Below are 27,877 nucleotides of genomic sequence, written 5' to 3'. Positions count from 1 at the left end.
TGTACCTCTGTCTGCCTCTGTTTTTATGAATGAATGAATGAATGCATCACCATTTGATTTTGTCTCTCTCTCTCTCTGCTCTTGCCCCCCGCCTCCCCCCTTTCTCAGATTGGTGTGATGACTGTGACAGTGTTCCCAGTACGGTTGTTCTTTGCAGTGTTCCTCATGTTGCTGGCCTGGCCCTTTGCCTTCGCTGCCTCTCTGGGACGATCTGAACTGGCCGTGGAGACCGAGACCTGGTGGAGGAGGTGTGTGTGTGAGAGAGAGAATTATATATCAATTCCAAATCTAATTTTATTGGTCACATACACATGGTTAGCAGATGTTAATGCGAGTGTAGCAAAATGCTTGTGCTTCTAGTTCCGACTATGCAGATATATGCCGTAATTGCATTCTTAAAGAGATTCTCCGGTAATTGTGTGTACTTTTTAGCCAGTAGTTCTGAAAGTTATGCTCACTAGCCAAAAGTGGTCCCTGAAAATTGAGTACTACGTCACATGTACAGATATGTGAACCACGTCATTGCTCGCTCTGCTGTGTGTTCACCTGTGCTGTCACTCAAATGGTGAGGGGGCTGAAGCTCATTGATGCATCCAGCCCAAAGTGGGAGGTTTACAAAAATACATAGATGCCAAAGTTCCAGAGCATGTCTTTAATTGACTTACCTGTGTAAATAGCAGTTAATCAGACACACCCTCACCCTGTCTCGCTCTCTCTCCTACAGGATCTGTGACATAGCCCTGAGGGTGCTCATGCGTGCCATGTGGTTCTGTGGAGGTTTCCATTGGGTGACGGTGAAGGGGGTACCGGCCCCGCCCTCGCAGGCGCCCATCCTCACCCTGGCCCCTCACTCTTCCTACTTCGACGCCATCCCCATTACCATGACCATGGCCTCTATCGTCATGAAGACCGAGAGCAAGAATATCCCTGTCTGGGGTAGTGAGTAGTCATCCTCATCATCTTCATTAAATACCATTGTCTACCTCGTTCCCTTCTCTCGCGCTCTCTCCCTGCCTCTTCCTCATTTGTCAGGCTTTTTTAGTCTGTCTCACTGTCTAGGGAAGTGTGTACTGTAGCCTTCATTTTCTCTCTCTCTGGTAGTATAGTCTTCCTCATTTCTTTCTGTCTCCAGGGCCGGTGAGAACCACAGTCTTCTGATAGATACTGACTGATGTGAGTTAGTGAGGTTATCAGACTGGACATGAAGGGGGGAGGGGGTAGAGGTGGTGAGACCAGGTGTTAATGATTAGCATATTCAGGGTTCTCTCATAACATTCTTATAATTAGTCATAATGCTGTGCTAATCACTAATCTCTCTATCATCTCTATTTCCCTCCCTCTCTTATCCGTCTCTCACTCCTCCCCTTCTCTCCCTTTTCCCCCACCTCTCTTCCTCCCCCTTCTGTCTGTCTCTCCTGCCCCTTTTGTCTCTCCGCTCTCCCTCTTTTGTCTCTTTCTCCCTGCCCCACCAGCTTTGATAAAGTTCATAAGGCCAGTGTTCGTGTCGCGGTCGGACCAGGATTCTCGTAGGAAGACAGTTGAGGAGATCAAACGCAGAGCCCATGCTGGAGGGGAGTGGCCTCAGGTAACGCACACACTGCCTACTTGTGTTAACGTAAAGACCAATCTTCTATGTCAAATGAAATGTACTGTGTGTGTGTGTGTGCAGATAATGATATTTCCAGAGGGGACATGTACCAACAGATCCTGCCTCATCACATTCAAGCCTGGTATGTGTTCTTCTTTATGCTGACCAAGCTCTCATACCCTCGCTCTCATACCCTCGCTCTCATACCCTCGCTCTCTCTGTCGCTCTCTCTGTCGCTCTCTCTGTCGCTCTGTCTCTCGCCCGCTGTCTCTGTCGCTCTCTCTCGCTCGCCCTGTCTCCCGCCCGCCCTGTCTCCCGCCCGCCCTGTCTCCCGCCCGCCCTGTCGCTCGCTCGCTCTCTTTCCCTCACTCGCTCTCGTCTCGCTCGGTCTGTGTCTCTGTCCCTTTGTCTCTCTCTCTTTGTCTCTGGATAGTGTGTCTACTGTGGGTCTGTTCTGTTTGTGTGTGCGTTCCCACTGTAGTGACCCCTCTTCATTGTGACTGTCCCCATAGAGTAATCCCTTCTGTTCCAACCCAGTGTCAACGTCCTGTCCCCATAAGCCATGCTTGTCTCACCCTGTCTGGGTTTAAACTACATTCTGGGATTTTAAAAAGCACAAAAGTGTCCCCACCATTTGTTAGGGTATCCAGCTGAGGGATAGGGCTAGGGAAATGTAACCACTCAAATTCATAGACTGCTCCAGATGCAAGAAAATACAAAAGTATATTTTGAAGCTAGTCATTGTTTGATTAAATTCTTGTTGCTTGTAAACAATGGAATAACATTCTTATATTTTGGCTTATGAAACGGGTGAATAGTTATATTTAAATATCAAGAATTTAATTGACCACATTTCCCCAAATCCCAGCTTTAAATCCCTGTTTATCCAAACTTGTTCCCGTCTTTCAAAACTCTACAATAATGCAGTTAAAAAGAACATTTGCAAATGGATAAAATAAAATATTAACACAATAAAATGACAATAACGAAGCTATAGACAAGGAGTACCGGTACCAAGTACTATGTACATGTGGGTATGGGGTGAGAAGCAGAAAGTCATTTTAAATAACACTTCTACTTTGGAGTAGAAGCTGTTCAGAAGCCTTTTGGTCCCAGATTTGGCACTCTGGTACTGTTTACTCTGTGGGAGCAGAGAACAGACTGTGACTTGGGTGGCTGGAGTCTTTGACCATTTTTAGGGCCTTCCTCTGACACCGCCTGGTGTAGGGGTCCTGGATGGCTGGGAGCTCGACCCCAGTTGTGTACTGGGTCGTACGCACTAGTGGCTTGCAGTCAGAAGCGAAGCAGTTGCCAAACGAGGCTGTGACGCATGCTTTCAATGGTGCAGTTGTATAACTTTTTTTTAGGATCTGCGGGCCCATGCCAAATCTTTTCAGTCTCCTCACGGGGAAGAGGCGTTGTCGTGCCCTCTTCACGACTGTGTTAGTGATGTGGACACCAAGGAACTTGAAGCTCTCAACCATCTCCACTACAGCCTGTCGACGTGATTGGTGGCGTGATTGGCCCTCTGTTTCCTGTAGTCCACGATCAGCTCCTTTGTCTTGCTGACGATGAGGGAGAGGTAGTTGTCCTGACACCACACTGCCAGGTCTCTGAATTCCTCCCTGTAGGCTGTCTCGCCGTCGGTGATCAGGCCTACCACCGTTGTGGTCGTAGTCGTGAGTGAACAGGAAGTACAGGAGGGGGCTAAGCACGCACCCCTGAGGGGCCCCGTGTTGAAGGTCAGCGTGGAAGGTGTGTTGTTGCCTACTCTCACCACCTGGGGGTGGATCGTCAACGTCCAGTATCCAATTGCAGAGGGAGGTGTTTATTCCCAGGGCCCGTAGCTTAGTGATGCATTTAGAGGGGCACTATGGTGTTGAACGCTGAGCTGCAGTCAATTAATAGTATTCTCATGTAAGTGTTCCTTTTGTCCAGGCGGGAAAGGGCAGTGTGGAGTGCAATAGCGATTGCGTCATCTATGGATCTGTTGAGGCGGTATGTGAATTGTCTGTGTAGTTTTGTCCCTCTTAGTTGTTGGTGTCTCTGACCAATGAGTCTTTTCTTGTTTAGTCCTCTGACTGGCTCTCAGCTCTTCCTCTCCGCTGTACTAAAATGGTTCTCTAACAAGTCATTCTCACACAGACCTTCATATGTCTCCTTCATATCTCTCTCTCTCTCTCACTCTAATTTATTTATACAATTGAAGTCAGAAGTTTACATGCACCTTAGCCAAATACATTTAAACCCAGTTATTCACAATTCCTGACATTTAATCCTAGTAAAAATTCCCTGTCTTAGGTCAGTTAGGATCACCACTTTTATTTTAAGAATGTGATATGTCAGAATAATAGTAGAGAGAATGATTTATTTCACCTTTTATTTCTTTCATCACATTCCCAGTGGATCAGAAGTTTACATACAATCAATTAGTATTTGGTAGTATTGCCTTTAAATGGTTTAACTTGGGTCAAATGTTTCGGGTAGCCTTCAACAAGCTTCCCACAATAAGTTGGGTGAATTTTTGCCCATTCCTCCTGACAGAGCTGGTGTAACTGAGTCAGGTTTGTAGGCCTCCTTGCTCGCACACGCCTTTTCAGTTCTGCCCACACATTTTCTATAGGATTGAGGTCAGGGCTTTGGGATGGCCACTCCAATACCTTGACTTGTCCTTAAGCCATTTTGCCACAACTTTGGAAGTATGCTTGGGGTCATTCTGCATTTGGAAGACTCATTTGCGACCAAGCTTTAACTTCCTGACTGATGTCTTGAGATGTTGCTTCAATATATCCACATAATTTTCCTACTTCATGATGCCATCTATTTTGTGAAGTGCACCAGTCCCTCCTGCAGTAAAGCACCCCCAAAACATGATGCTGCCACCCCTGTGCTTCACGGTTGGGGTGGTGTTCCTCGGCTTGCAAGCATCCCCCTTTTTCCTCCAAACATAACGATGGTCATTATGGCCAAACAGTTCTATTTTTGTTTCATCAGACCAGAGGACATTTCTCCAAAAAGTATGATCTTTGTCCCCATGTGCAGTTGCAAACCATATTCGGACTTTTTATTATGGTGGTTTTGGAGCAGTGGCTTCTTCCTTGCTGAGCGGCCTTTCAGGTTATGTCGATATATTACTCGTTTTACTGTGGATATAGATACTTTTGTACCTGTTTCCCCCAGCATCTTCACAAGGTCCTTTGCTGTTTTTCTGGGATTGATTTGCACTTTTCGCAGCAAAGTAAGTTAATCTCTAGGAGACAGAAGGCGTCTTCTTCCTGAGTGGTATGACGTCTGCATGGTCCCATCGTGTTTATACTTGCAAACTATTGTTTGTTCAGATGAACGTGGTATGTTCACTCATTTGGAAATTGCTCCCAAGGATCAACCAGACTTGTTGAGGTCTACAATTTTTTTCCCTGATGTCTTTTGATTTTCCCATGATGTCAAGCAAAGATGCACTTAGTTTGGAGGAAGGCCTTGAAATACATCCACAGCTACACCTCCAATTGACTCAAATGATGTCAATTAGCCTGTCAGAAGCTTTTAAATCCATGACATCATTTTCTGGAATTTTCCAAGCTGTTTAAGGCGCAGTCAACTTAGTGTATGTAAACCCACTGGAATTGTGATACAGTGAAATAATCTGTCTGTAAACAATTGTTGGAAAGATTACTTGTGTCATGCACAAAGTAGATGTCCTAACCGACTTGTCAACAAGAAATTTGTGGAGTGGTTGGAAAACTAGTTTTAATGACTCCAACCTAAGTGTATGTAAACTTCCCACTTCAACTGTATCATCCAGAGTCTCAACTCCTACAGTATCCTAGTGGTAATTGTTCCATTGCAGCCAGAGGTCAGGGTAGTCTTCAGCAGTCTCATGACCAGGCTGTATTACTGTATTCATTATCACAGGCTGGTGATGTTGTGTGTCCCCGGGTTGAGGGTTGTCAGAACCTCAGTCATCGTACACACACAGAAAGTCAGTCATCCACCCAGCATGAATTCGGCTTGCGCAGTATCCAGATTGTCATACCTTCATACTGACCTTGTTTGAACACAAAGGGGCACTATTTTCCAACCCTACTGAGCTGTAATGCAAGGGTTAGCAATGCTATCAAGTACATGTAAAATCCCATTGTGAATGTAAGCCAAATGCTAACTAGCGTATTGCAAACATTTTAAACAGTCTCTGACAAACTATTTGCAGGACAGACATCCCAGCTCATAAGGTCATGCAAGTAACTCAGAAATGCTACTCCGTTTGCTGCACGCATAAAACAAGTATCAGACTGCAAGGCTCTTGATCCAGGAAGGGATTATCTGATGTTACCAAGAGAAGCTTAATTTTGCATGAAGCTAACCACTTAGCTAGATAACTAGCTAGCTCCTAAATTAGCAAACCAAATGCACAACTGAAAATCATTTAGTTAATAACTTAATAGTTATGAGGTCTAGCTGGCAAACATTCACCTGGCGCGTGACTCACAAGTCTCTCGTTGTTGTTTGTAAGCTTCATTATCAAAATAATTATGTGACCAGTGAAAAGAAGAGTACGATCTGCTACTTTCCCTTAACGTTTTACACAAGTTGACTGCAGGTATTTACTTAAAGTAGCAACATATTAAAATGTATTTAATTTTTTTATTTAAAAATAATCATTTTCCGGTGTTGATGGTATTTTTAAAAAACATCCCGTGGCTATTTGCAAATGCACCGTTATAGGGTATACTGCCAAAGCCTAGTATGAATATGTTCTTTAAAAAAACTACAGACACACACTCACTCAGTAACCTTTCTCTCTCTTTTGCCTCAGGGGCCTTCATTCCAGCAGTTCCAGTTCAACCAGTAGTCCTGCGTTACCCCAACAAAATGGTGAACGCACAACTAAGCTCTTCTTTCTTTCCTCCCTCCTCTCCTCCAAACCATCCCTCTCTCCCTTACTGCTTTCCTTTACATACCTATCCTTCTCTCCCTCCCTCCGTTGACTGTTTCTCTCTTCTCACGGTGTGAGTCCGTCTGTGTCCGTGCAGAGTGGCTTCATGCTCGTGTGGAGTGATAGTTAATCTCTCCCTCTCGCTGTCTTTGTGCTCTCTCACTCCCTCAGGTTTCATGTCCTTCTCTCCACTGCCCCTTCACACCCTCATTAATTATAAACCTGTGACTACCTGCTCTAACTTGAACTAGAAAGCCATGTGCAGAAGACACTCCCTGGCTGCATCTCAATAGTCTAGTGGCTTCCTTTCCTCGTCTCCTTTCCTGCATCTAAAATAGTCTACAGTGGCTTTCAGCCACATTGTCTCAAGTAGACGATCCTCCATGTTGCTTTCAGCTGTCCAGTGTTTTCAGACCAGTGCAGACAAAGGAGAGGGGAGAGGAAGCCCCTGTAGGCCTCAGTCCTGCTGTGTGTAACCAATGAACACACTGGGATTTTGTGTCCGAGTGTTTCGAATGGATCCAATGCTTTTAAATGGGAGTTATCGGTTGTTGGATGAATGACAACTGAGATGATTGTCTGACACACAAATCACGAGTGGTCCATCTTTTGGCGAATGCAACTCGTCCGAAAATAGGTGACTTAAGTTGACCTTTTGAAAAAACGGACAATCGTGTACGATTTGATCCCTGTTCATGTATCTCAGTAAGCAGAGGAGATGCAGCCTCTGTAGGTCCCAGTCCTGCGGTGTGTAACCCATTTCTTCTTCCTCTTCTGACAGGATACCATCACATGGACATGGCAAGGCCCTGGAGCGTGAGTATCTCTTCCTCGTTTTACATTTTTTATTTTGCTCTCTGTCTTTTCTCTCTCTCTATTGCTCTTCTCCCTCGATCGCCCTCTTTCTGTTTTTTTTTGTGGAGAGGTCTGGCAATATGGTTTAGATTAGAGGATGCTGTTGTGTATTCAGGCCTGTGGTTAATCTTCACAATATCCCCCTGCACAACTTCCCTCTCTTTCTGTTCTTTCATCTCAACCCCCCCCCCCATGTCAGTCTTTCCCTCTAACTCCTTTTCCCTTTCTGAATGAACTGTTACTCTCTCACTCTCTCTACACAGGTTTGAGATACTGTGGCTGACACTGTGCCAGTTTCACAACCCCATAGAGATTGAGGTAAGGGTTATTTTTTTGAGGTCAGGGGTTATTTGACGGCGGCGTATTAGACAGTGGGGCATCTTCCTGCTTACAGACATTGACAAAAGAATGTGAAGAAATAAAGAAACGGAAGCTGGACGGGTGATATCACTTTTTTTCTCCCTCCAGTACCTACCACTCTACACTCCTTCAGAGGAAGAGAAGAACAACCCTGCTCTGTTCGCCAACAATGTCAGACACATCATGGCCAAGTTAGTACTGTGTCTGTGGCCTTATATCAAGCTTTTATATTGAGTTTACATCTGTCTATCTGTGTTTCTTGTGCTTCTTGAAATGCCCGCCACATACAGTGAGGGAAAAAAGTATTTGATCCCCTGCTGATTTTGTACGTTTTCCCACTGACAAAGAAATGATCAGTCTATCATTTTAATGGTAGGTTTATTTGAACAGTGAGAGACAGAATAACCACAAAAACAAATCCAGAAAAATACATGTCAAAAATGTTATAAATTGTATACAGTATATCTGACATGTCAGGGGCGGGTCCTGACCGCTCTCTCTGTGCTCTGATAGGGCCCTGGAGCTGCCCATCACAGACCTGTCATTTGATGACTGCCAGCTGAGCCAAGCAAAGGGCCCGTTGCGTGTCCCTACCAACAGCAGCCTACTGCAGTTCAATAGACTCGCTCGAAGGCTCGGGTGAGTTGACTTTACTATTGGTCTTTCAGCATTATTACTCGTCCTTAACAGTTTAAGAATACTGACTTGTTTTGCTGTTTATAACAAAAGATTGACGTTGAATAAAATAAGAGTATTTAAAAATTCTATAAATGTTTATTCTAATCTCTTACAATCTATTTTCGTTTAAGTGTCTGAATGCGTAGGTAGGGTATGAGCGATCTCCTGTACCTCGTTGTCATACTGGAAAATAATACTGGGTTTACTGGGAAATACTAAGACTAATACTAATGGTTTACTGGTCAAACTGGGAAATACCACTGGGCTTACTGATAATACTGAGAAATATTACTGTAATACTACTGGGCTTACTGATAATACTGGGAAATACTACTGGGCTTACTGATAATACTGGGAAATACTACTAGTTTACTGATAATACTGAGAAATACTACTGGGCTTACTGAGAAATACCACTGGGCTTTACTGATAATACTGGGAAATACTACTGGGCTTACTGATAATACTGGGAAATACTACTGGGCTTACTGATAATACTGAGAAATACTACTGGGCTTACTGAGAAATACCACTGGGCTTACTGATAATACTGGGAAATACTACTGGTTTACTGATAATACTGGGAAATACTACTGGTTTACTAATAATACTGAGAAATGTTGCTGAAATACCACTGGGCTTACTGATAATACTGAGAAATATTACTGAAATACTACTGGGCTTACTGATAATACTGGGAAATATTACTGAAATACTACTGAGCTTGCTGATAATACTGAGAAATATTACTGAAATACTGCTAGGCTTACTGAGAAATATTACTGAAATACTACTGGGCTTGCTGATAATACTGAGAAATACTACTGGTCTACTGATAATACCTAGAAATACTACTGGTTTACTGAAAATCTGGAAAATAGCACGAAGGAAACAGGCAGGTCTGTGTCAAATGGATACAGTGCATTTGGAAAGTATACAGACCCCTTGACTTTTTCCACATTTTGTTACATCCTTATTCTAAAATGGAATAAAAAATCAACACACAATATCCCATAATGACAAAGTGAAAAACAGTTTATAGATTTTTTTGCAAATGTATTACATAAGTATTCAAACCCTCTGCTATGAGACTTGAAATTGAGCTCATGTGCATCCTGTTTCCATTAGCATCCTTGAGATGTTTCTACAACTTGATTGGAGTCCACCTGCGATCAATTGAATTTATTGGACATGATTTGGAAAGGCGCACACACCTGTCTATATAAGGTCCCACAGTTGACAGTGCATGTCTGAGCAAAAACCAAGCCATGAGGTCGAAGGAATTGTCCATAGAGCTCTGAGACAGGATTGTGTTGAGGCACAGATCTGGGGAAGGGTACCAAAAAATGTCTGCAGCATTGAAGGTCCCCAAGAACACATCAGACAAGGCAGGAGTGGCTTTGGGACAAGTCTCTGAATGTCCTTGAGTGGCCCAACCAGAGCCCGGACTTGGACCTGATCGAACATCTCTGGAGAGACCTGAAACAACTGTGTTTCAAACCTGAAAATAGCTGTGCAGCGGCGCTCCCCATCCAACCTGACAGAGCTTGAGTGGATCTGCAGATAAGACTGGGAGAAACTCCCCAAATACAAGTGTGCCAAGCTTCTAGCGTCATACCCAAGAAGACTCGAGGCTGTAATCGCTGCCAAAGGTGCTTAAACAAAGTACTGAGTAAAGGGTCTGAATACTTTTGTAAATGTGATATTTTGGTTTTGTATAAATTTGCAAAAATGTCTCAACCTGTTTTTGCTTTGTCATTATGCTGTATTGTGTGTAGATTGATGAGGGGGAAAAAATATTTGTTACAGCCTTATTCTAAAATGTATTCAATGTGTAAAAAGTCAAGGGGTCTGAATACTTTTTGAATGCACTGTATGTTGAATACTTTAAGATACTAGATCATACAGTATTTGAGATGTACTTGATTTAGCCATTAAACCAGTAGTTTTCAATCTATTTTTCAGCAGGACCCTTTTTTTCCCCTTTTTCTGCCAAATATTTTACAACCTTAAAATCTGTCACTTTAGATTTTCACATCAACAAGTAACCTTCATTCAATTTTCGTCTCTCCTATCAAGACTAAGAGAAATGCATTCACTCAATATAATTATATTTTTCTAATTGTCTTTCTCAATAACGTTTGTGTATTGTCCTATAAAATAATTTGTACTCTTGACCTGACTGCAGTTCAGCGTCGTAACTGACTTCAGTGGGCAAATGCTCACCTTCGATGGCCACTGGCACGCTGGAGAAGTGTGCTCATCGCGGTTGAATCCCAGTTCCAACTGTACCTGGCAGATGGCAGACAGCATGTATGGTGTCGCGTGGGCGAGCGGTTTGCTGATGTCAACATTTTGAAAAGAGTGGCCCATGGTGGGGTTATGGTATGGGCAGGCATGAGCAACGAACACAATTGCATTTTATCGATGGCAATTTGAATGCACAGAGATACCATGATGAGAACCTGAGGCCCATTGTCGTGCCAGTCATCTGCCGCCATCACCTCATGTTTGAGTGATAATTCACGGCCCCATGTTGCAAGCATCTGTACACAATTCCTGGAAGCTGAAAAAGTCCAAGTTCTTCCATGGCCTGCAAACTCACCAGACATGTCGCCCATTGAGCATGTTTGAGCATGTTTGGGATGTTCTGAATCGACTTTTACAACTGTGTGTTCCAGTTCCCCGCCAATATCCAGCAACTTTGCACAGCCATTGAAGAGTAGTGGGACAACATTCCTCAGGCCACAATCAACAGCCTGATCATCTCTATGTGAAGGAGATGTCGTGCTGCATGAGGCAAATGGTGGTCACACCAGATACTGACTGGTTTTCTGATCCATGCCTCTATCTGTATTCCCAGTTGTGAAATCTATAGATTAAGGCCTAATTATTTTATTTCAATTGACTGATTTCCTTAAATGAACTGTAACTCAGAAGTCTTTGCAATTGTTCCATGTTTATATTTTTGTTCAGTGTGTGTATATACTGTGTTTGTGTGTATAGTGTTATTTTGCGACCCCCTCCCCCCCTCCCCTCCACTGCAATTCCCCTGTTGTGACCTCAACTTTAAATACCACTTCATTAGCTTCTAGCCACACCCCTGGACAGTAGTGGGAAATGTAGTTCTTAACCAAGTGTTCTCTATGTGCAGGTTGAGAACAGGGACTACAGATACAGTCTTACAGCAGCAGGCTAGCAGAGCCAGGAACATTTTGGGATACAGACTGGGATTGGAGGACTTTGCTCAGTACCTCGACCTACCTGTGACGGACATGCTCACAGAGTTACACAGCCTTTTTAACCAGGTAGGTATCTAATACACACCACACACAACTCACATGCCAGTAGTATCCCACACACACTACTTTTATTCATGCAAAATTAGTAGAAATAAATATCTTTCAGTCTTCTGCTCCCTCTCTCTTTCTGAAGCATGGAGATGGCCAAATAGATGTCAGGGAGTATGTGATAGCCCTGTCTGTGGCGTGTCAACCCTCTAAAGCCATGGACACCCTCAGGCTCGCCTTTGGAGTGAGTGAAAGACAATGAAGCATTATAACAGTTCCTATGAAACACTATAAGAGCCCTATGACTGCTATTACTAGATACTATAATAGCCCCATGCCTGTTACTATAAAGCGTTATGAAATAACTGTCTGCTCTAAAGCATTATAACTGTCCTATGTCCTGACCCCGGTCAGATGTACGAGGCGAAGGAGGACAGGGCGATCGTGGAAAAAGAGCTGGCGTCCATTTTGAGAACGGCGTTGGGAGTAGCAGAGGTCGACGTTACAGAGTTGTTCTCAGCAATCGACACACTTGACGCAGGGAAGATCACACATGGTGATATCACACACTAACACCCTTGCCTTTCTTGCGCTAACACTTGCACTTGTCTTTCATCACCAGCACTGACTTTGCTGATAGTTGCTTATTTGAAGAAAATGTTTTTACCAACTATGATTGTGATATGTGGTTGTGTCACCTAACTACTATAAGCTGAATGCACTGTAAGTCACACTCGGCGTTAAGGGCGCTTGCTAAATGAGTCAAATGTAATGAAATCCAACTAACGGGATCACGGTCAACCCTGCCATTAAAATCTCTCTCTCTGCTTGTCCCTCTCTATATCCATCTGTAGATGACTTCTGTCGGTTTGTGGTGCAGCACCCAGACTTTGCTCAGGAGTACCTTCTCTCCTCCAGGGAAACCCCCTCTACCCCCCACACCGTCCCGCTGACCAATGGGTTCAGTGTGGACCATTACAACACAGAGGAGCCGACCTGCAGCCTCTCTGGACAGAAGAAGAAAGAAGACTGAGAGACACTCAAATGGATCCATCTACTGCCTATGACAGAGAGAAAGGAGGGATAGGAGGAGGACTGGACCTCTACCAAACAAATCTATATTCTACAGTTACTATATCTTCTGTCATTGTGGCCTGTATGTTCTACCAGAGAGAAGGAGCGAGGGATAGTTTATTTTGGGATAAGGAGGGGTGGATAGAGAGGGAAGTAAGAAACTATCAGATGGATAGAGGAGATTGAGACTGTGAAAGGGGGAGATGGTGGTGGAGAAGGTTTGGTGTATATTGAAGTAGAGTAGATGAGGTAGGGATGGAGAGATGGATATAGTTGGTTAGTGAGAGGATATGAGGGAGGGTGGAGCCGATCCGTTCCTCCGGACACCATCTCACACCAATACTCCATCTTTGTTTTGTCTGCTAGTGTTTTCAAGGACTTCATGCTTTCTAACTTTCCAACATGAGTTACAGAAACTGGATACCGGAAGTTTTTAGAAACACTTTGGCTATTTATTGTAAAAAGGGTTTTACTTTTTTCTTATGTATAGGTATTTATTTGTCTTTCATTTTTATCAAACTATCTATGTCTGTTATTATGACTACTGTGCACTCTCCAGTAAGATTTTTATTTTTAAGATTAGTTTTATCAGGTGATTAAGCACCATACTGAGCTCAGCTTAATCACTGCCTTTCATAACGAGATTGACTGAGATGAATTGGATCAAGCTGAAACGGGATAACATCCAGACTCAAACTATTCTTCAACTAAGCATCTCCCTGCCTCGTAGACCATAGCAACTCACAAGACATTAAACTGTTCAAATGGATGAATATGGGACCAAACTTCAACTTCTTTTTAAACCAGGGGCCTCTTGCGCGTTCACATTGAGCTCCTTATTGCCTTTTAAACCATAAACATGTGACATTTTAATGTTGTCTGAGCTTAAGTGAAGCATCTAACAGCATAAGTATCTTTATTTTCATAAGCATAAAGACTGGGGTCTTCAGATGAACATGTGTTGTTTTCTTTTTTCTTATTGGATGAACAGAGTACCAGAGTTGGGATCCATCTCAAATGGCACCCTATACTCTATATAGTGCACATTTGTCTCTGGTCAAAAGCAGTGCACTATATAGGGAATAGGGTGCATTTTGGACATAGCCTCAGTTAAAGTATTCAGTTAAGATGTTTCCCTCTTTTTTTTTTAGTTACCTCTCATATCACTCTGGAAGTAAGATCAGCTCACCTTGCTGAACTTCTAACATGAACCATTTAAGCATCGGCAATAATGAAACTGATCTGGGATCAGTTCTGACCTTTATGATAAGCAATCAATCTATTGCCTTTTCGTACTGGTTTTGTTTTGAATTCTCTGTAGTTTGGCTTTGAAGCAACACCTTTTGTATGTTGTACATTTGTGGTATATAAATCTTTGAATGTTTTTGAGTATTCATTTAGTAAGAAAGTGGATTGGAAATTATGAATACCTATGCAGTGCTCCATGTCTTCAATGTTGAGAATTAAATCATGACATTTCCACAACTGCAGTGTTTTTATTTCCACTAGTAGGAGCTCTACTCCTGAAATAGATATTCGGCTGATTTCTGATTTGATGGTGGCTATTCTGCACCTATGGCAATTATCTCCTCGCCAACTGCCTTTATATCTGCACCAATAAGAGAACACATGAAAGGTGAAAGCAATGTCTGTGGTATTTGTGCTCAACGGTCTAGTTCTGAACGTTCTGTCAAGAAGGTAATAGGTTAACATTGCGCCCATGAACACACACCATCTTGGCGTCAGCTAAAAATAGACCGGTTTAAACTCAAACTGTGATGAGGAAAGAGAGCGGGATGAATTAAAGGGAACACCACTCCAAATCTAATTCCCAAGGCCCAGAGAGTGAGCGCGTTAAGGGAGCGTGTGCATTCAAGTACATTAGATACACTGATGTTAAAATGCAACTGTAAATTGATAATTTGTACAATTTGTTTTCGAGTACAGATATTGCTGTGTTCGCGCTCTCAATTCAAATGGCTTTATTGGCATGGGAAACATGCTTATGCACACAGACTCGTACCAAAACAAACAGGCATTTATAATGGACACTCCCCATTTTGTGCGTCATATGGGTCCTTGCACTAGATGGTGTCGCACTTTTTAGCAACCATTCAACGGAATATGAACTGTAAATATTTGAATAGACAAAGTAGATAATTGGTCATGTAACGCCATTTCAATTTCATCAACAGTGTATTTCCGTGCTATGACGTTGAACGAAGACAACATCAATTATAATTGAGATTAACGGCTGAATCACATCCGGTCGTAATTGGCAGTCCCATAGGGCGGCGCTTAATTGGCCCAGCGTCGTCCGGGATAGGCCGTCATTGTAATTAAGAATTTGTTCTTAGCTGACTTGCCTAGTTAAATAAAGGTTAAATAAAACATAAACGTCAGCTGGCTTCCTGATTTAAAAACATGTAGATTAGGTAGCTGGCTAGCAAACTAATAACAGCCTCGATTCAAGTGAGAATACACATATTGTACTCAACGATTTATTAACTACTAATCGAGAGGTGATGGGATAAACATCAGGGGTGTAATCATTAAACCGATTATGTTGCGAAACATTTTGCTACAGAAACCGTTTACTCCAAACTGAAAACTCAAACGAAAGTTTCTATTGGATATATTCGGGTAATGTTAGGTCCCTCCTTTCCGTTTGCTTCAATTTGGTTCTTAAGCGGTTTCTGCAATGAATACACCCCAGTTGTCTTCATGGCTGGACATTTTAGTATAAAGTACATTTTCTGACGGTATTTATCTGTGCTCTTAGCAGAGAAACATGGAGGAGTCAGCAAGCACCATAGAGGTTACAGTGAAGACCCTGGACTCCCAGAGCAGGAGCTACACTGTCCGGAGAGAGGTAGGCTGTGACTTCTGTTTTAGCCTGAAATCCAACGGCGTATATCCGTTTGGATTCCAGGTAACTTCGTTGTAGTCTTTTATGCTGTACACTTATGAGTGGGACATGCATTTATTCAGCCCTGTACTAGTGATGCACTGAGCCTGTTATTTCTCCTTTAGTTGACATTGAAGAGGTTCAAAGAACACATATCTGCGTCAGTGGATATCCCAGTGGAAAAGCAGAGACTAATCTACCAGGGTAGAGTGCTGCAGGACGAGAAGACGCTGAATGACTACAGTGAGTAAAAAAGCCAGCAACTATTCTATTCAATGGAGACTGTAAGTAATGTAAACTCAGTAAAAAAATAAGTGTCCTCTGCGTTTTAATTTCAGCTAACTTAACGTGTAAATATTTTTGTATTAATTTGTATCAACAACTGAGACCAACTGAACCATTTCAACAGACGTGACTAACAGAAAATAAACAATGTGTCCCTAAACAAAGGGGGGCTCAAAATTATGTCAGTATCTGGTGTGGCCACCAGCTGCATTAAGTACTGCAGTGCATCTCCTCATGGACACCAGATGTGCCAGTTCTTGCTGTGATATGCTACCCCACTCTCCTGCCAAGACACCTGCAAGTTTCTGGATATTTCTGGGGGGGTAATGGCTCTAGCCCTCACCCTCCGATTCAACAGGTCCCAGACGTGCTCAATGGGATTGAGATCCGGGCTCTTCACTGGCCATGGCAGTACACTGACATTCCTGTCTTGCAGGAAAGCACGCACAGAACATTCCTGTCAGGGTGAGCCTGCAGGAAGGGTACCACAGGAGGGAGGAGGATGTCTTCCCTGTAACGCACAGCGTTGAGATTGCCTGCAATGACAACAAGCTCAGTCTGATGATGTTGTGACAGACTGCCCCAGACCATGACGGACCCTCCACCTCCAAATCGATCCCGCTCCAGAGTACAGGCCTCAGTGTAACACTCATTCCTTTGACGAGAAACACGAATCTGACCATTACCCCTGGTGAGACACAACCGTGACTCATCAGTGAAGAGCACTTTTTGCCAGTCATGTCTTGTCCAGCGACGGTGGGTTTGTGCCCAGAGGTGGTGACGTTGCTGGTGAGGACCTGCCTTACAACAGGCCTACAAGCCTTCAGTCCAGCCTCTCAGCCTATTGTGGACAGTCTGAGCACTGATGGAGGGATTGTGCGTTCCTGGTGTAACTCAGGCAGTTGTTGTTGCCGTCCTGTACCTGTCCCGCAGGTGTGCTGTTCGGATGTACCAATCCTATGCAGGTGTTTCACGTGGTCTGCCACTGCGAGGACGATCAGCTGTCCGTCCTGTCTCCCTGTAGCGCTGTCTTAGGCGACTCTCAGTACAGACATTGAAATGTATTGCCCCGGCACATCTGCAGTCCTCATGCCTCCTTGCAGCATGCCTAAGGCACATTCACACAGATGAGCAGGGACCCTGGGCATCTTTCTTTAGTTGTTTTTCAGAGTCTGTAGAAAGGCCTCTTTAGTGTCCTAAGTTTTCATAACTGTAACCTTAATTGCCTACCGTCTAAGCTGTTAGTGTCTTAACGACCGTTCCACAGGTACATATTCATGAATTGTTTATGGTTCATTGAACAATCATGGGGAAACAGTGTTTTAAACCCTTTACTCTGAAGATCTGTATAGTTATTTGGATATTTACAAATTATTTTTGAAAGACTGGGTCCTGAAAAAGGGAAGGGTTTTTTTTTTTGTTTTTTTGCTGAGTTTACTACATACATTGTCTCTGCACTGTTTTAAAACGATTGAGATTACTGAATCTCACAAATGTTGCCTTTAAAATGATTAATGGTATATTGGTGGTGTTGTAAGTGAGAGCACCTTGTTCTAGTATCCTCTGACCTGCTGTTCTCCTCTCATTCTTTCCTGCACTCATCTGCTCCTTCTCACTCCCTTCACTCTTCCTTTTCAGATGTAGCTGATAAGGTGATCCACCTAGTGGAGCGTGCTCCTCCTCAGACCTCCCAATCTGCTGGCGGGCGAGGAAGAGTGTCATCAGGAGGAACAGAGGGAGGTGCCACCTCCTCCTCCCAGGGAGGCCCCCATGACCGCAACGGGAACAGCTACGTCATGCTGGGAACCTTCAACCTGCCCATCAACATCATGGACCCCCAGCAGATTCAGGTGAGACAAGGTTGTGTGTTGGTGTGCACTGTGCAGCTGTTTCATAGTGTTTATTAATAGGACCCTGAAAAGCTTGTTGCCATAAGACTGCCAAGTATTTATTCCGGGTAGCTATTGGTTAACTATTTCACTAACTGCATTGACCCTTTTTGCAATTACTCTTTTAACTAATCACATACACTGCTGATACTGTATCTATCCTGTTGCTTAGTCACTTTATCCCTACCTATATGTACATCACATACAGTGCCTGCAAAAGTATTCATCCCACTTGGCATTTTTCCAATTTTGTTGCATTACAATCTAATTTAAATGGATTTTAATTCAATGTAATGGACATGAACAAAATAGTTTCAATTGGTGAAATGGAAAAAGGAACTTGTTTATAAAAAAATATACAAAAAAACTCCTGAAAGTGGTGTGTGAATATGTATTCACCCCCCTTGCTCTGAAGCCCCTAAACAAGATCTGGTGCAACCAATTACCTTCAGAAGTCACATAATTAGTTGAAGTCGACCAGTGTGCCATCTGTCACATGATCTGTGTCTGTTCTGAAAGGCCCCAGAGTCTGCAACACCACTAAGCAAGGGTCACCACCAAGCAAGTGGCATGGAGCTCTCCAAACAGGCCAGGGACAAAGTTGTGGAGAAGTACAGATCAGGGTTGGAATATAAAAAAATATCCCACGGAGCACCATTAAATCCATTATTAAAAAATGGAAATAATATGGCACCACAACAAACCTGTCAAGAGGGCCACCCACCGAAAATCATGGACCAGGCAAGGAGGGCATTAATAAGAGAGGCAACAGAGACCAAAGATAACCCTGAAGGAGCTGCAAATCTCCACTGCAGAGATTGGAGTATTTGTCTGTAGGATCACTAAGCCATACTCCACAGAGCTGGGCTTTACAGAAGAGTGTTTGCCAAAAGTCGTGTGGGAGACTCCCACAAACATATGGAAGAAAGTACTCAGATGAGACTAAAATGTTGCTTTTTGGCCACCAAGGAAAATGTTAATTCTGGCGCAAACGCAACACCATCCCCACAGTTAAGCATGGTGGTGGCAGCATCATGCTGTGGTGATGTTTTCCATCGGCAGGGACGGGGAAACTGGTCAGAACTGAAGGAATGATGAATGGCACCAAATACAGGGAAATTCTCAAGGGAAACCTGTTTTGGTCTTCCAGAGATTTGAGACTGGGATGGAGGTTCACCTTCCAGCAGGACAATGACCCTAAGCATACTGCTAAAGCAACACTCGAGTGGTTTATGGGGAAACATTTAAATGTCTTGGAATGGCCTAGTCAAAGTCCAGACCTCAATCCAATTGAGAATCTGTGGTCTGACTTAAAGATTGCTGTACACCAGCAGAACCCATCCAACTTGAAGGAGATGGAGCAGTTTTGCCTTGAATGTTCAAAAATCCCAGTGGCTAGATGTGCCAAGCTTATAGACATGCTCCATGACACTTGCAGCTGCAAAAGTTGGCTCTACAAAGTATTGACTTTTGGGGGGGGGTGAATAGTTAGGCACGCTCAAGTTTTTGTTTTGTTTTTTGTTTCACAAATATTTTAAATCTTCAAAGTGGTAGGCATGTTGTGTAAATCAAATGATACAAATCCCCCCCCCCCCCCAAATCTATTTTAATTCCATGTTGGGCAACAAAATAGGAAAAAAAATGCCAAGCGGGTGAATACTTTCACAAGCCACTGTCTAACTCCGATTCCTTGTACCCCTGCTTATCGACTTGGTACTGGTACCCAGTGTATATTGCTAAGTTATTCTTAGTCATTGTGTATTTATTCCTTGCTATTTTTCTATCATTTGTTTATTTTACACTGCATTGTTGAGAAAGACCTGGTAGCATTTCTCAGTCTGTACCTGTTTATAAAGCATTTGACAAATACAATTTTAGGTCATCTTTATTTGTTTGAATAAATCTAATATTAAGCACCTAAAATGTCTTGAATCCAAAAGTTTTAAAGGGTACCTGATGCATTTCTAGAAATAGTTGAGTGTCTAGATGATTTGAATGTATCAAGTGTAGTAGTACTAATAAGTGAATTCCTTGGCAGATGCAAGTGCAGCAGATGATGGCAGGAGTAGGAGAAGCAGGAAGGAATACCAGAGTCAGCACCAGCACTGGATGAAGCCTTTACCATTTTTATTGTCCTATAGATTACTAATATAACTATTAAGGTATGTTCGTGATTTGTCTTGTTTCTAGCGCAATGGCTCAATAGATATGCATATCAACGTTGACCAATCAGTGCAGAGCGAGCCCAGGATGAGGCTGCAGTTGGCTGAGAACTTCCTAAGAGAAACCCAATCTGTGCTCCACAGACTGGAGGTAGTTACAACTCGCAGACTATGTTATGCTATTATTATGATATGCTACACATCTATTTTCAGTGAGTTGACCTTTTTAGACATGTTTGTTTGCAGGGTCAGCCCAGTGACGTGCCATCTCGAGCCGAGCCGGAGACATCTCGGTCCACATCTTCCTCCTCAGCTGCCACTAAAGGAGCAGCACAGCCTATGGACACCTCCCCTCTTGCTCCACCACCTCCCCCTCCCACCTCTTCCACCCAGACAGAGGGACCACCCCACTCCGGGCCCAAGTAAGTGCTCAAAAGGAAAATCCAGTTAAAGTACAATCAAAATGCTCTCCTCTGTGCCTCCTGAAAACACAGCTGTCTCTCTCCCACCCCAGCCCAGCGGAGCTGGTGGAGGTTTTGTTAGAGGTGAGGAGGTTGCAGGATAGGCTGGGTCCCTTCGTAGAGAGAACTAACTCCATCCTGGGAGCTGCCACTTCAGCGGACTACATCAACGTAAACACTACAATTCCATTTTCCAGCAACTAGCTATTGCAACCTCACTTTTTTTTTTACTTCAACCTTATACTCCAGTTACATTTTCATCCTCAAGAGTCTAAGCCGTGGGGGGGGCTACAAAGCTATATGGAATTGTTTTAAGGTCGTAGCAAGGATCATATTGTTTAATTTTGAAAGGAAGTTTTTTTCTGGTGCCTGTCATTTGTATTTATTAGGGTTCCCCATTAGCTGCTGCCAAGACAGCAGCTACTCTTCCTGTGGTCAAAATGCATTAAGGCATATCTACATTTTGTATTGTATAATACCACCATACAACAATATTACAATGTATGTGTGTACATATCTGAGAGATGAGAAAGATCAGGACACTATTTTCTTTGTTTTCTGCTTAGTGCCAAAAATAAGTCTGCATAAATACTTCCATTCATTATTTTCTACTGGTAACGGGGGGACCTTCAGATGAGGCCTGTGGGCATCCTAGAGCATAACAGCTGACATTTCATATTAGTGTGTAGGCCAAACTGTTTGGATGCTACAGACAGAAGTTGGCAGATTGGCTGTACTGACTTCCGACGAGTCCCAAGAAGCTTGTTTGCTAGAGAGCAAAACTGAGAGTGTCGCCTTTCCATAGAGTTTGTAGTCCAAACCGTTCGGATGCTACAGGTGATGTTGTGAGAACTAATTTTAGTGAAATCTTATGGTCTGACGAAGACCACTCTAGCTCTTTCACTGCAGATGAGGAAGTGCAACACTGGCGGATGCAATGGATTGAGATGCATCCAATGCCAATCTGATCTCTAGTTTATACTGACACATTTTTATGGGATGTTTGTATTATGCTAATTAGATTTCAGCGTGGGTGCAGACATCGACCTTAGGCGGTTAACTTTAATGGTGTCGATCAGAAGAAAAGTTGCATCATAAACTGCACCGCAGAGTATAGTGAGTATTTTTGAATAGGTCAGTCAGTGTTTTGCTTGAGGAAAATGGAGCCCTAAACAGATGTGAATCAATTACCACACTACTTTTTTCGTCAGACCCAGGAGGGAGAGGAGGACCAGCATGTTCTCAACCTGGTCGGGGAGGCTCTCAGTCTCCTTGGCAACACCCTGGTTACCCTTAGTGACCTGTGTTGTAACCCGCCCACTCCTTCCCCCCGTCACCTCCACGTGGTTCGGCCCATGTCCCACTACGGCTCCCCCGTCCTGCTGCAGGATGGTATGCCCCACCACGTCCCGGTAGGTCACTGGAGTTTCTTCCACTTATACTCTCAGCAATTTTTGTATTTCAGTATCGGGGCCTAATACTAAACGTTGTACTTTTTACCAGCATTTAGCTGTTGGTCCGGTGCAAATTTAAGGCAGTTGCAAATTTACATTATTGACTTGTCTTCAGAGAAACCTGGGGACCACTATGACATCCAATGGGAGGCAGGCAGCTGAGGGCCTAGCCCAACCTTCTCAGGCCCCTGGCCCACCAGAGAGCCAGGCCCTCCCTCCACAGCCCAACTCAGCCAATCAGCAGCCAGGTCAGGGCCAGGGGGCTCCGCATGTGATCAGAATCACCCACCAGACCATGCAACCTGTGATAATGACGCAGATGAACCTGGATGGTGAGACAGGGGACATTTTTATTTTCTCTTGTGCTTGGTGAGTTGTCATGCCCTAACTGTTTCTCATGCGTACCAAATTATTATTAGGTATTCAAACCGAGAGAGACAGTAGTCATTGTTGATCTCCTATAGGAAACCTTAAAGTTGTGTTAGCGCAAGCCTGGAACGGCGCAATAGCTTGCATACCCAGTATGTATATTCAGAGTTGTAAGCTAATGTTTTTTCCCTGGTTGGCTCTCCATTAGATTCTGGCAGCAGCCCTCAGGTCCAAGGACAACAGATCCCTATTGGTACTGGACAGTCTGGTGAGTGCTCTTGACCCCTACATTATATTCACTATGGTAGTATATACACCAGACATCCTTAAATGACTCCTATACCACAGTCTCTGAACCACCAGTCCCTGGGACATTGCTGACTGTTTAATCAAGTATTTATTTCTGTGCTCTCAATCTGAAGGTGCCACTCCAGTCCACATCCCAGACCTTCCTCCAGAGTTCATGCAGGTCATCATTCAGCAGACCGGTCACCCCGGGCAACCAGGAGCAGGTGTCCCCGGGACCACCTCCAGCTCTGAACCCTCTGCCCCTCACAGCGTTCTGCCCCCTGGGGCCAGGGTTGTGGTTACACACCCCTCCTTCTCCCCCCGCATCCCCCAGCCTGTGGTCACCAACATCAACCTCGGGGCTTCAGTACCCTCTACTGGCGGACAACACAACCTACAGGTGAGGCAAGAAGATGCAGACATGGAGAAGTCTGTAGAATGACTTTGGTCTGGGTGTGCAGCCCTGCTCTTACACGCTCATTCAATTGATCTCTTCTTCCAGGGCACACCTCTGGCTCACTCTCCTGTATGTCAGATGATCAGTGGTCTGGTTGGACAGCTCCTGATGCCTGGACAACAGATGCCTGGACACCAGGGTGAGTGATTGGTTGATTATTGTATTGGGTGAATGATGGGTTTTATTTTGTAGTGTTTAGTGATATCACTATGATTTTGCATGGTATATTCAGATTCTTTCTATAGATTTGCCATGTTGGAAAATACACATTTCTGTTTTGTGAAAATTAACAGTGAATAACAAGTCTTTCTTCCAGGTGACCAGACATCCACCAGCTCCTCTTTATCCACCTCCTCCAACCCAGTCCCTCCCCTGCCCTCTGGGGAGACCACCTCTGGCCAGACCACCACCTCTGTGGGCCAGCCATCGGATGGGGTTGCCGAGGCCAACCTAGCCCAGCTCCTGGGCTCCCTTTTGGGTGGCGCAGGCGGGCCAGGAGCCCCTGGTTCTGGAGCTAACCCACAAATCACTGTGACCGTACCTGGAGTCCCAGGGTTCTTCCATGGCATGTCAGAATTCACCCAGGTGAGATTAAATTATTGAACCCTATTGGTACCTTCTTGAGAACTCTAATAATCCTTTTGACTGAAAAGTAACACTTAGGTAATTACGCTGTAATGAAGTTAAAGTAGTCATAATTAGTGGAAGTTGAATAGTCAATTAGCAGAAGTTGAGGTAGTTGTAATTAGCTAATTATTAGGTGTAAGTAAACTCCAGACATCTAGTTGACTGCAGTGTTACCCAGCAGTTCCTCTCCCATTTCTAGACTAACCAACCCGTGTTCTCCCGACCCACAACCTCACCCGGCCAGGAGCCTGGCCAAGGCACCCCTGCCCCCCCTCAGGTGGCCCCTGGGGGTGTAGGGGACCCCTCCCTGAGCCCGGAGCTGTTTACAGGTATTGTCCAGGGGGTCCTCTCCACCATGATGGGGGCTCCGCAGGGGAACGGGGAGAGCATCGCTCAGTTCATCCAGAGACTGTCTCAGACCACCAACCTCTTCACACCTGGATCTGGGGACGCAGTCGGTGAGTCACTGACGAAAGGAAAAACCTTAACACTTAACTGTTGTACTGGTCTTTCACTCGTACACATACTGTTAGCACAGAAACGATTGTGGCCATTTCCATGGTTTTACTTCTAATGACTGGGATATGTGGTCGTCTTACCTACTTAAGTTGAATACTTTTATTGTAAGTGTCTCTGGTCAAAAGAGGCTGCCAAATGACTAGAATATACATGGAAGAAAGCTAAACATTTATCAATCTACACCTGACCTGATGGTGTGCCTTGTCCCCTGTGATGTGATGGCCTATTTGGGGAAAGGGGAAATACGTTTTTTTCTGAACTTGTTCTTTGACCTGCAGGGTTCTTCGGGGACCTGTTGTCTCTGGTGGGTCACAGTTTCTCCATGGTGGACATGGTGTTGTTACTCCACGGTAACGCCCAGCCAATCAGCCGGATCCAGTCCCAGCTCACTGACTTCTTCAACCAGCACTACCTGCAGGGTCCAGAGCCTACTGATGCCAATATCAACGTGAGTAACTCTGCCAGCTGCTGTTTTAAAGAGAATCATGGCATGAAGTTGCCACAGTCTTCTCTGCATTAGCAGTGAACTTTAATTAAGACCAACGTTTGTGCCATTTCACCTCAAAGGGTCTGTTCTTTATTTGATCAATCTGCTTGATGTTTAGAAACAAACTACCTTGTCTTTGCAGGCAGCATCTGAGGACCTCATCAATGGCCTGGAGGAGTACATAACAGAGAGCTTTGTAAGACTCACTCACTCTCAATTTGTCACAATATGTTGATAATGCTGTAATAATACTGTACCCCGGTCTCTCTCCCTCTCAGGCCACAGTGACAGTGCGAGAGGGAGTGGACATCATTCAAACCAACATCGCTTTCCTTAGACAGCAGTTCACCTGCATGGCCACGCATATCCTACGCTGCACAGGTAAAACACGCAAACCCCTTTGGTAAAATACAGCTTTGCTATACTAGGTCCTACGCATTGTTACCAAACTGGTTCACCGGAATACTGACAATCCTCCTCTAGTACCGAACAGCAACATGACTACATCTGTTGTGTTTGTCTCTACCTCTCTGCAGACCACACGTTTGGCCACCACCTGCTGCTGCTCTGCACCCAGGGTCTGTTTGAGTGTCTGGCTCTCAACCTTTACTGTCTCCGCGGGGAACGGGGAGCTCTCACCCAAGTCCTCAATCACCACATCGTTAGTATACTCTATTATTTGATGGACTTTAGTGTTTCCGCCACCGGTCCTCGGGACCATAGCCGTTCCACATATTCTCGGGTTTCACTACATTTACATAGTAACTTAGCAGACGCTCTTATCTAGAGCAACTTTCAGTAGCGAGTACAGTAAGAAGAAGAGAAGTACAAGCTAGTTGCTAAACTAGTCAATGAATCCCATTGTATCTGGTAGTTTAGGTTGTGGGTTGAGTCCTGTTTGGTGTGGATGGTATAGAGCTATGTTTTCTCTCAATGTCCACAGAGGAGGATGTCAGCAGAGGTCAACCCCAGCCTGGTCAACTGGCTGACTAGTATATTGACCATGAGACTCCACGTCATCCTGGAGCATAACCCAGTCACTGAGGACCACATCCAGCACTATGTCATCCACGGAGAACTGAGAACAGAGCCTGAGGCACAGGCTGGACAGCAGACTGGCACACAGAACATGGTGGTGAGTGATTGTGTATGGAGGTACTTAGGTTAGTCTAACCAGGTGGTGTTATCTGAGGCTTATAAGGACACTGCATGCTTGGGCACACCTAGAAAAAGAGCTGGTAATTTCATGACATCAGCAAGGAAGTTCACAGCTTTGAGGACATGTTAGTCTTCATACAGTACAGCTAACCTTCTCTCTCTCCATATCACTAGATGGCTGAAGGTCTGTCCCCAGCCACCACAGCAGGGGAGGCCATGGTTTCATCAGGGGACAGACAGGAAGTTAGAGCGTCCCCCGAGGTGACCACCCCCTCGCGGAGAGCATCATCAGGGGAAATCGGAAGAGCCGTTGCCATGGCGGCAGGAGGAAGGGACGAGTCTGTAGGAGATGCGGAGCCCTGGGCAGCTGCAGTGCCCCCTGTAAGGGGCTATGCTTTACTGTTTAGGGCAGCGTTTCCCTAAACTCTGTTCTGGGGATCCCAAGGGTGGCTTTTTTTCCCTCCCCCTAACACTACACAGCTGATTCAAATAATCAACTCAACCTTGGGTTATTTGAATCAGCTTGGGAAACCTGGACCGTGTTTGGAAATGGCTGGTTTAGGGGTTAAGTTCCACAAAGTCAAGAGATGGTATTTAGGGTGCCTAGAATCCCACCAGATGTAGTATTTGAACGTGTGACTAAACAGTTACAGGCCCACCTCTTCAACCTGTGTTTGTTCGTGTTTATCAGGAGTGGGTTCCTATCATCAGACATGACATGCTGTCTCAGAGGAAGATAACTCAGCCCCCTCTGTCTGACGCATACCACCATGGGATGCCTGCCAAGAGGAGGAAGGTGTGTGTGTGGGGGGCTTCATTACTGTCACTGTGCTTAAGACTGCTCATGGAACATTCTTGCAGCAAATGTCTGAACTTTCCTGGTTATTCTGACTGATCTCTAAAGCAAGTGAGCGCAACATCAAATACAAATTTGCTTTTCTCATTTATTTAGGATGAGGTAATACTTCTAGTTTAAAAAGTCCCATTTCATACCGACTGAACACCTCTGGTTAGTGTTGACCTGTTATCCCCCTCACCCAGACTCACCAGGTTGAGGGCCCTCAACTGTCCCTGTCTGTGGCAGTGAGCCGGGCTGCCCGGGCTGCAGGAGCCATACCTGTCACTAGCCCAGATAGCCTCCAGGGGGAGCTAGAGGAGCCAGAGCTGCAGGATGCCTACCAAGAACAGGTAAACTATGGCCAGTGTTGCTTTCTAGAGGGTGCAACGTCATCCCTAAGCCAATCAAACATACATTTGTAAGGATGTCAAAAGTTTAAAAAGTAAATAAACGGAGCCCAAACCTCCTCCTGGTTCATGTTCACTCTGAAACAGCAGGGTGAACGAGACTTGGAAGTGTGTCAACGTCAGACTAACAGGCCCTAACCTTGACTCGTGTTTGTCTCAGGTGAGGAGTGACATCAAGGAGAGAGTGAGGGGTGACCAAGACTTCAGCTCCCAGTGTTTCCCCAACACACACCGGGCCTTCTCTCTAGATGACTCTTAAATCTTATTGGTCCTCAGGCTTGTCAACTCCATCTAGCCAATCTGTTTTTTATTCCTGGATGACTTCTAATCTGTTACCACACCTGTCAATAACCACACCTAGCCAATCACTCACAACCATGTGATGTATCCAGGGGTGTGTTCATCATGTCAGCTTGATTTGGGACATTTCTATCTTCAACATGTAATGTGCCCCAGACTCCATTCTGCAACATTCCCTGCAGGTCTCAAATCCAATTAAGGACAAAGAGCTAAGAACAGACATAACTTGCTAAGACCCTGCTTTCTCATTGGGCTGCCATGGAAAATGCCACTCACTGAAAACAGAGAAGAGCTTTACAACCTGGCTGTCATGTGTGCTATCTTTCCCATTTCAACAAACTCATTCCTAACTGGTTGTCATCTGTATGTCCTGTTGTCCTTATGAGGCTTTAACTTGTAAATGAGCACAAATTGTACAATGTATTAAGAATGTGATAATGCAACAGCTATTTCTTGTTAAGTTAATAAAGTAGCGAAACCTTCCATTGGC

At 44.4% G+C, this 27,877-nt stretch overlaps 2 protein-coding genes across 10 annotated transcripts in view; both read left to right on the top strand.

The window, feature by feature from the left end:
- The window catches only part of lpcat1 (lysophosphatidylcholine acyltransferase 1), a 30,207-nt gene extending 15,944 nt beyond the window's left edge, over positions 1-14,263 (top strand). The window contains exons 2-14 of the mRNA XM_046326930.1: positions 109-248; positions 725-939; positions 1,473-1,585; positions 1,670-1,730; positions 6,402-6,460; positions 7,303-7,337; positions 7,640-7,694; positions 7,845-7,927; positions 8,250-8,375; positions 11,569-11,722; positions 11,850-11,948; positions 12,119-12,260; positions 12,559-14,263. Of these exons, the coding sequence (XP_046182886.1) occupies positions 109-248; positions 725-939; positions 1,473-1,585; positions 1,670-1,730; positions 6,402-6,460; positions 7,303-7,337; positions 7,640-7,694; positions 7,845-7,927; positions 8,250-8,375; positions 11,569-11,722; positions 11,850-11,948; positions 12,119-12,260; positions 12,559-12,737 (1,461 nt within the window). The 3' untranslated portion in view covers positions 12,738-14,263. The remainder of the gene's footprint in view (positions 1-108; positions 249-724; positions 940-1,472; positions 1,586-1,669; positions 1,731-6,401; positions 6,461-7,302; positions 7,338-7,639; positions 7,695-7,844; positions 7,928-8,249; positions 8,376-11,568; positions 11,723-11,849; positions 11,949-12,118; positions 12,261-12,558) is intronic.
- Positions 14,264-14,890: 627 nt separating this feature from the next.
- LOC124012890 (large proline-rich protein BAG6-like) lies at positions 14,891-27,870 on the top strand. Of its 9 annotated transcripts, none has more exons than XM_046326919.1 (24): positions 14,891-14,909; positions 15,561-15,650; positions 15,812-15,929; positions 17,610-17,821; positions 19,899-19,952; positions 20,051-20,173; positions 20,269-20,444; positions 20,537-20,654; positions 21,695-21,895; positions 22,053-22,269; positions 22,515-22,574; positions 22,729-22,994; positions 23,097-23,190; positions 23,368-23,636; positions 23,878-24,136; positions 24,476-24,645; positions 24,827-24,880; positions 24,963-25,065; positions 25,221-25,345; positions 25,628-25,819; positions 26,017-26,223; positions 26,534-26,638; positions 26,884-27,030; positions 27,248-27,870. In XM_046326919.1, exons 2-24 carry the CDS (start codon positions 15,570-15,572, stop codon positions 27,344-27,346), a joined length of 3,450 nt encoding a protein of 1,149 aa, XP_046182875.1. In that variant the 5' UTR covers positions 14,891-14,909; positions 15,561-15,569; the 3' UTR covers positions 27,347-27,870. The 9 variants fall into 9 exon arrangements, with proteins under 9 accessions (XP_046182875.1, XP_046182872.1, XP_046182870.1 ...); XM_046326916.1 differs by lacking the exon at positions 14,891-14,909 and adding an exon at positions 14,940-15,250 and having other exon boundaries at positions 15,564-15,650; XM_046326914.1 differs by lacking the exon at positions 14,891-14,909 and adding an exon at positions 14,940-15,250.
- Positions 27,871-27,877: the final 7 nt, after the last annotated feature.

This window comes from Oncorhynchus gorbuscha, linkage group LG24 (assembly GCF_021184085.1).
Source record: "Oncorhynchus gorbuscha isolate QuinsamMale2020 ecotype Even-year linkage group LG24, OgorEven_v1.0, whole genome shotgun sequence".
Taxonomy (NCBI): Eukaryota; Metazoa; Chordata; class Actinopteri; order Salmoniformes; family Salmonidae; genus Oncorhynchus; species Oncorhynchus gorbuscha.
The sequence above is the reverse complement of the archived record's forward strand: the minus strand, read 5'-3'. Positions and strand labels throughout refer to the sequence as shown.

What these genes read in the sequence shown, in the direction of transcription:
- LOC124012890 (XM_046326919.1), top strand. Translation starts at nt 15,570, where the DNA reads ATGGAGGAGTCAGCAAGCACCATAGAGGTTACAGTGAAGACCCTGGAC. An exon ending in GCATATCCTACGCTGCACAG is followed by an intron (nt 25,066 to 25,220) that starts GTAAAACACGCA and finishes ACCTCTCTGCAG; the next exon opens with ACCACACGTTTGGCCACCAC. An exon ending in AGGATGCCTACCAAGAACAG is followed by an intron (nt 27,031 to 27,247) that starts GTAAACTATGGC and finishes TGTTTGTCTCAG; the next exon opens with GTGAGGAGTGACATCAAGGA.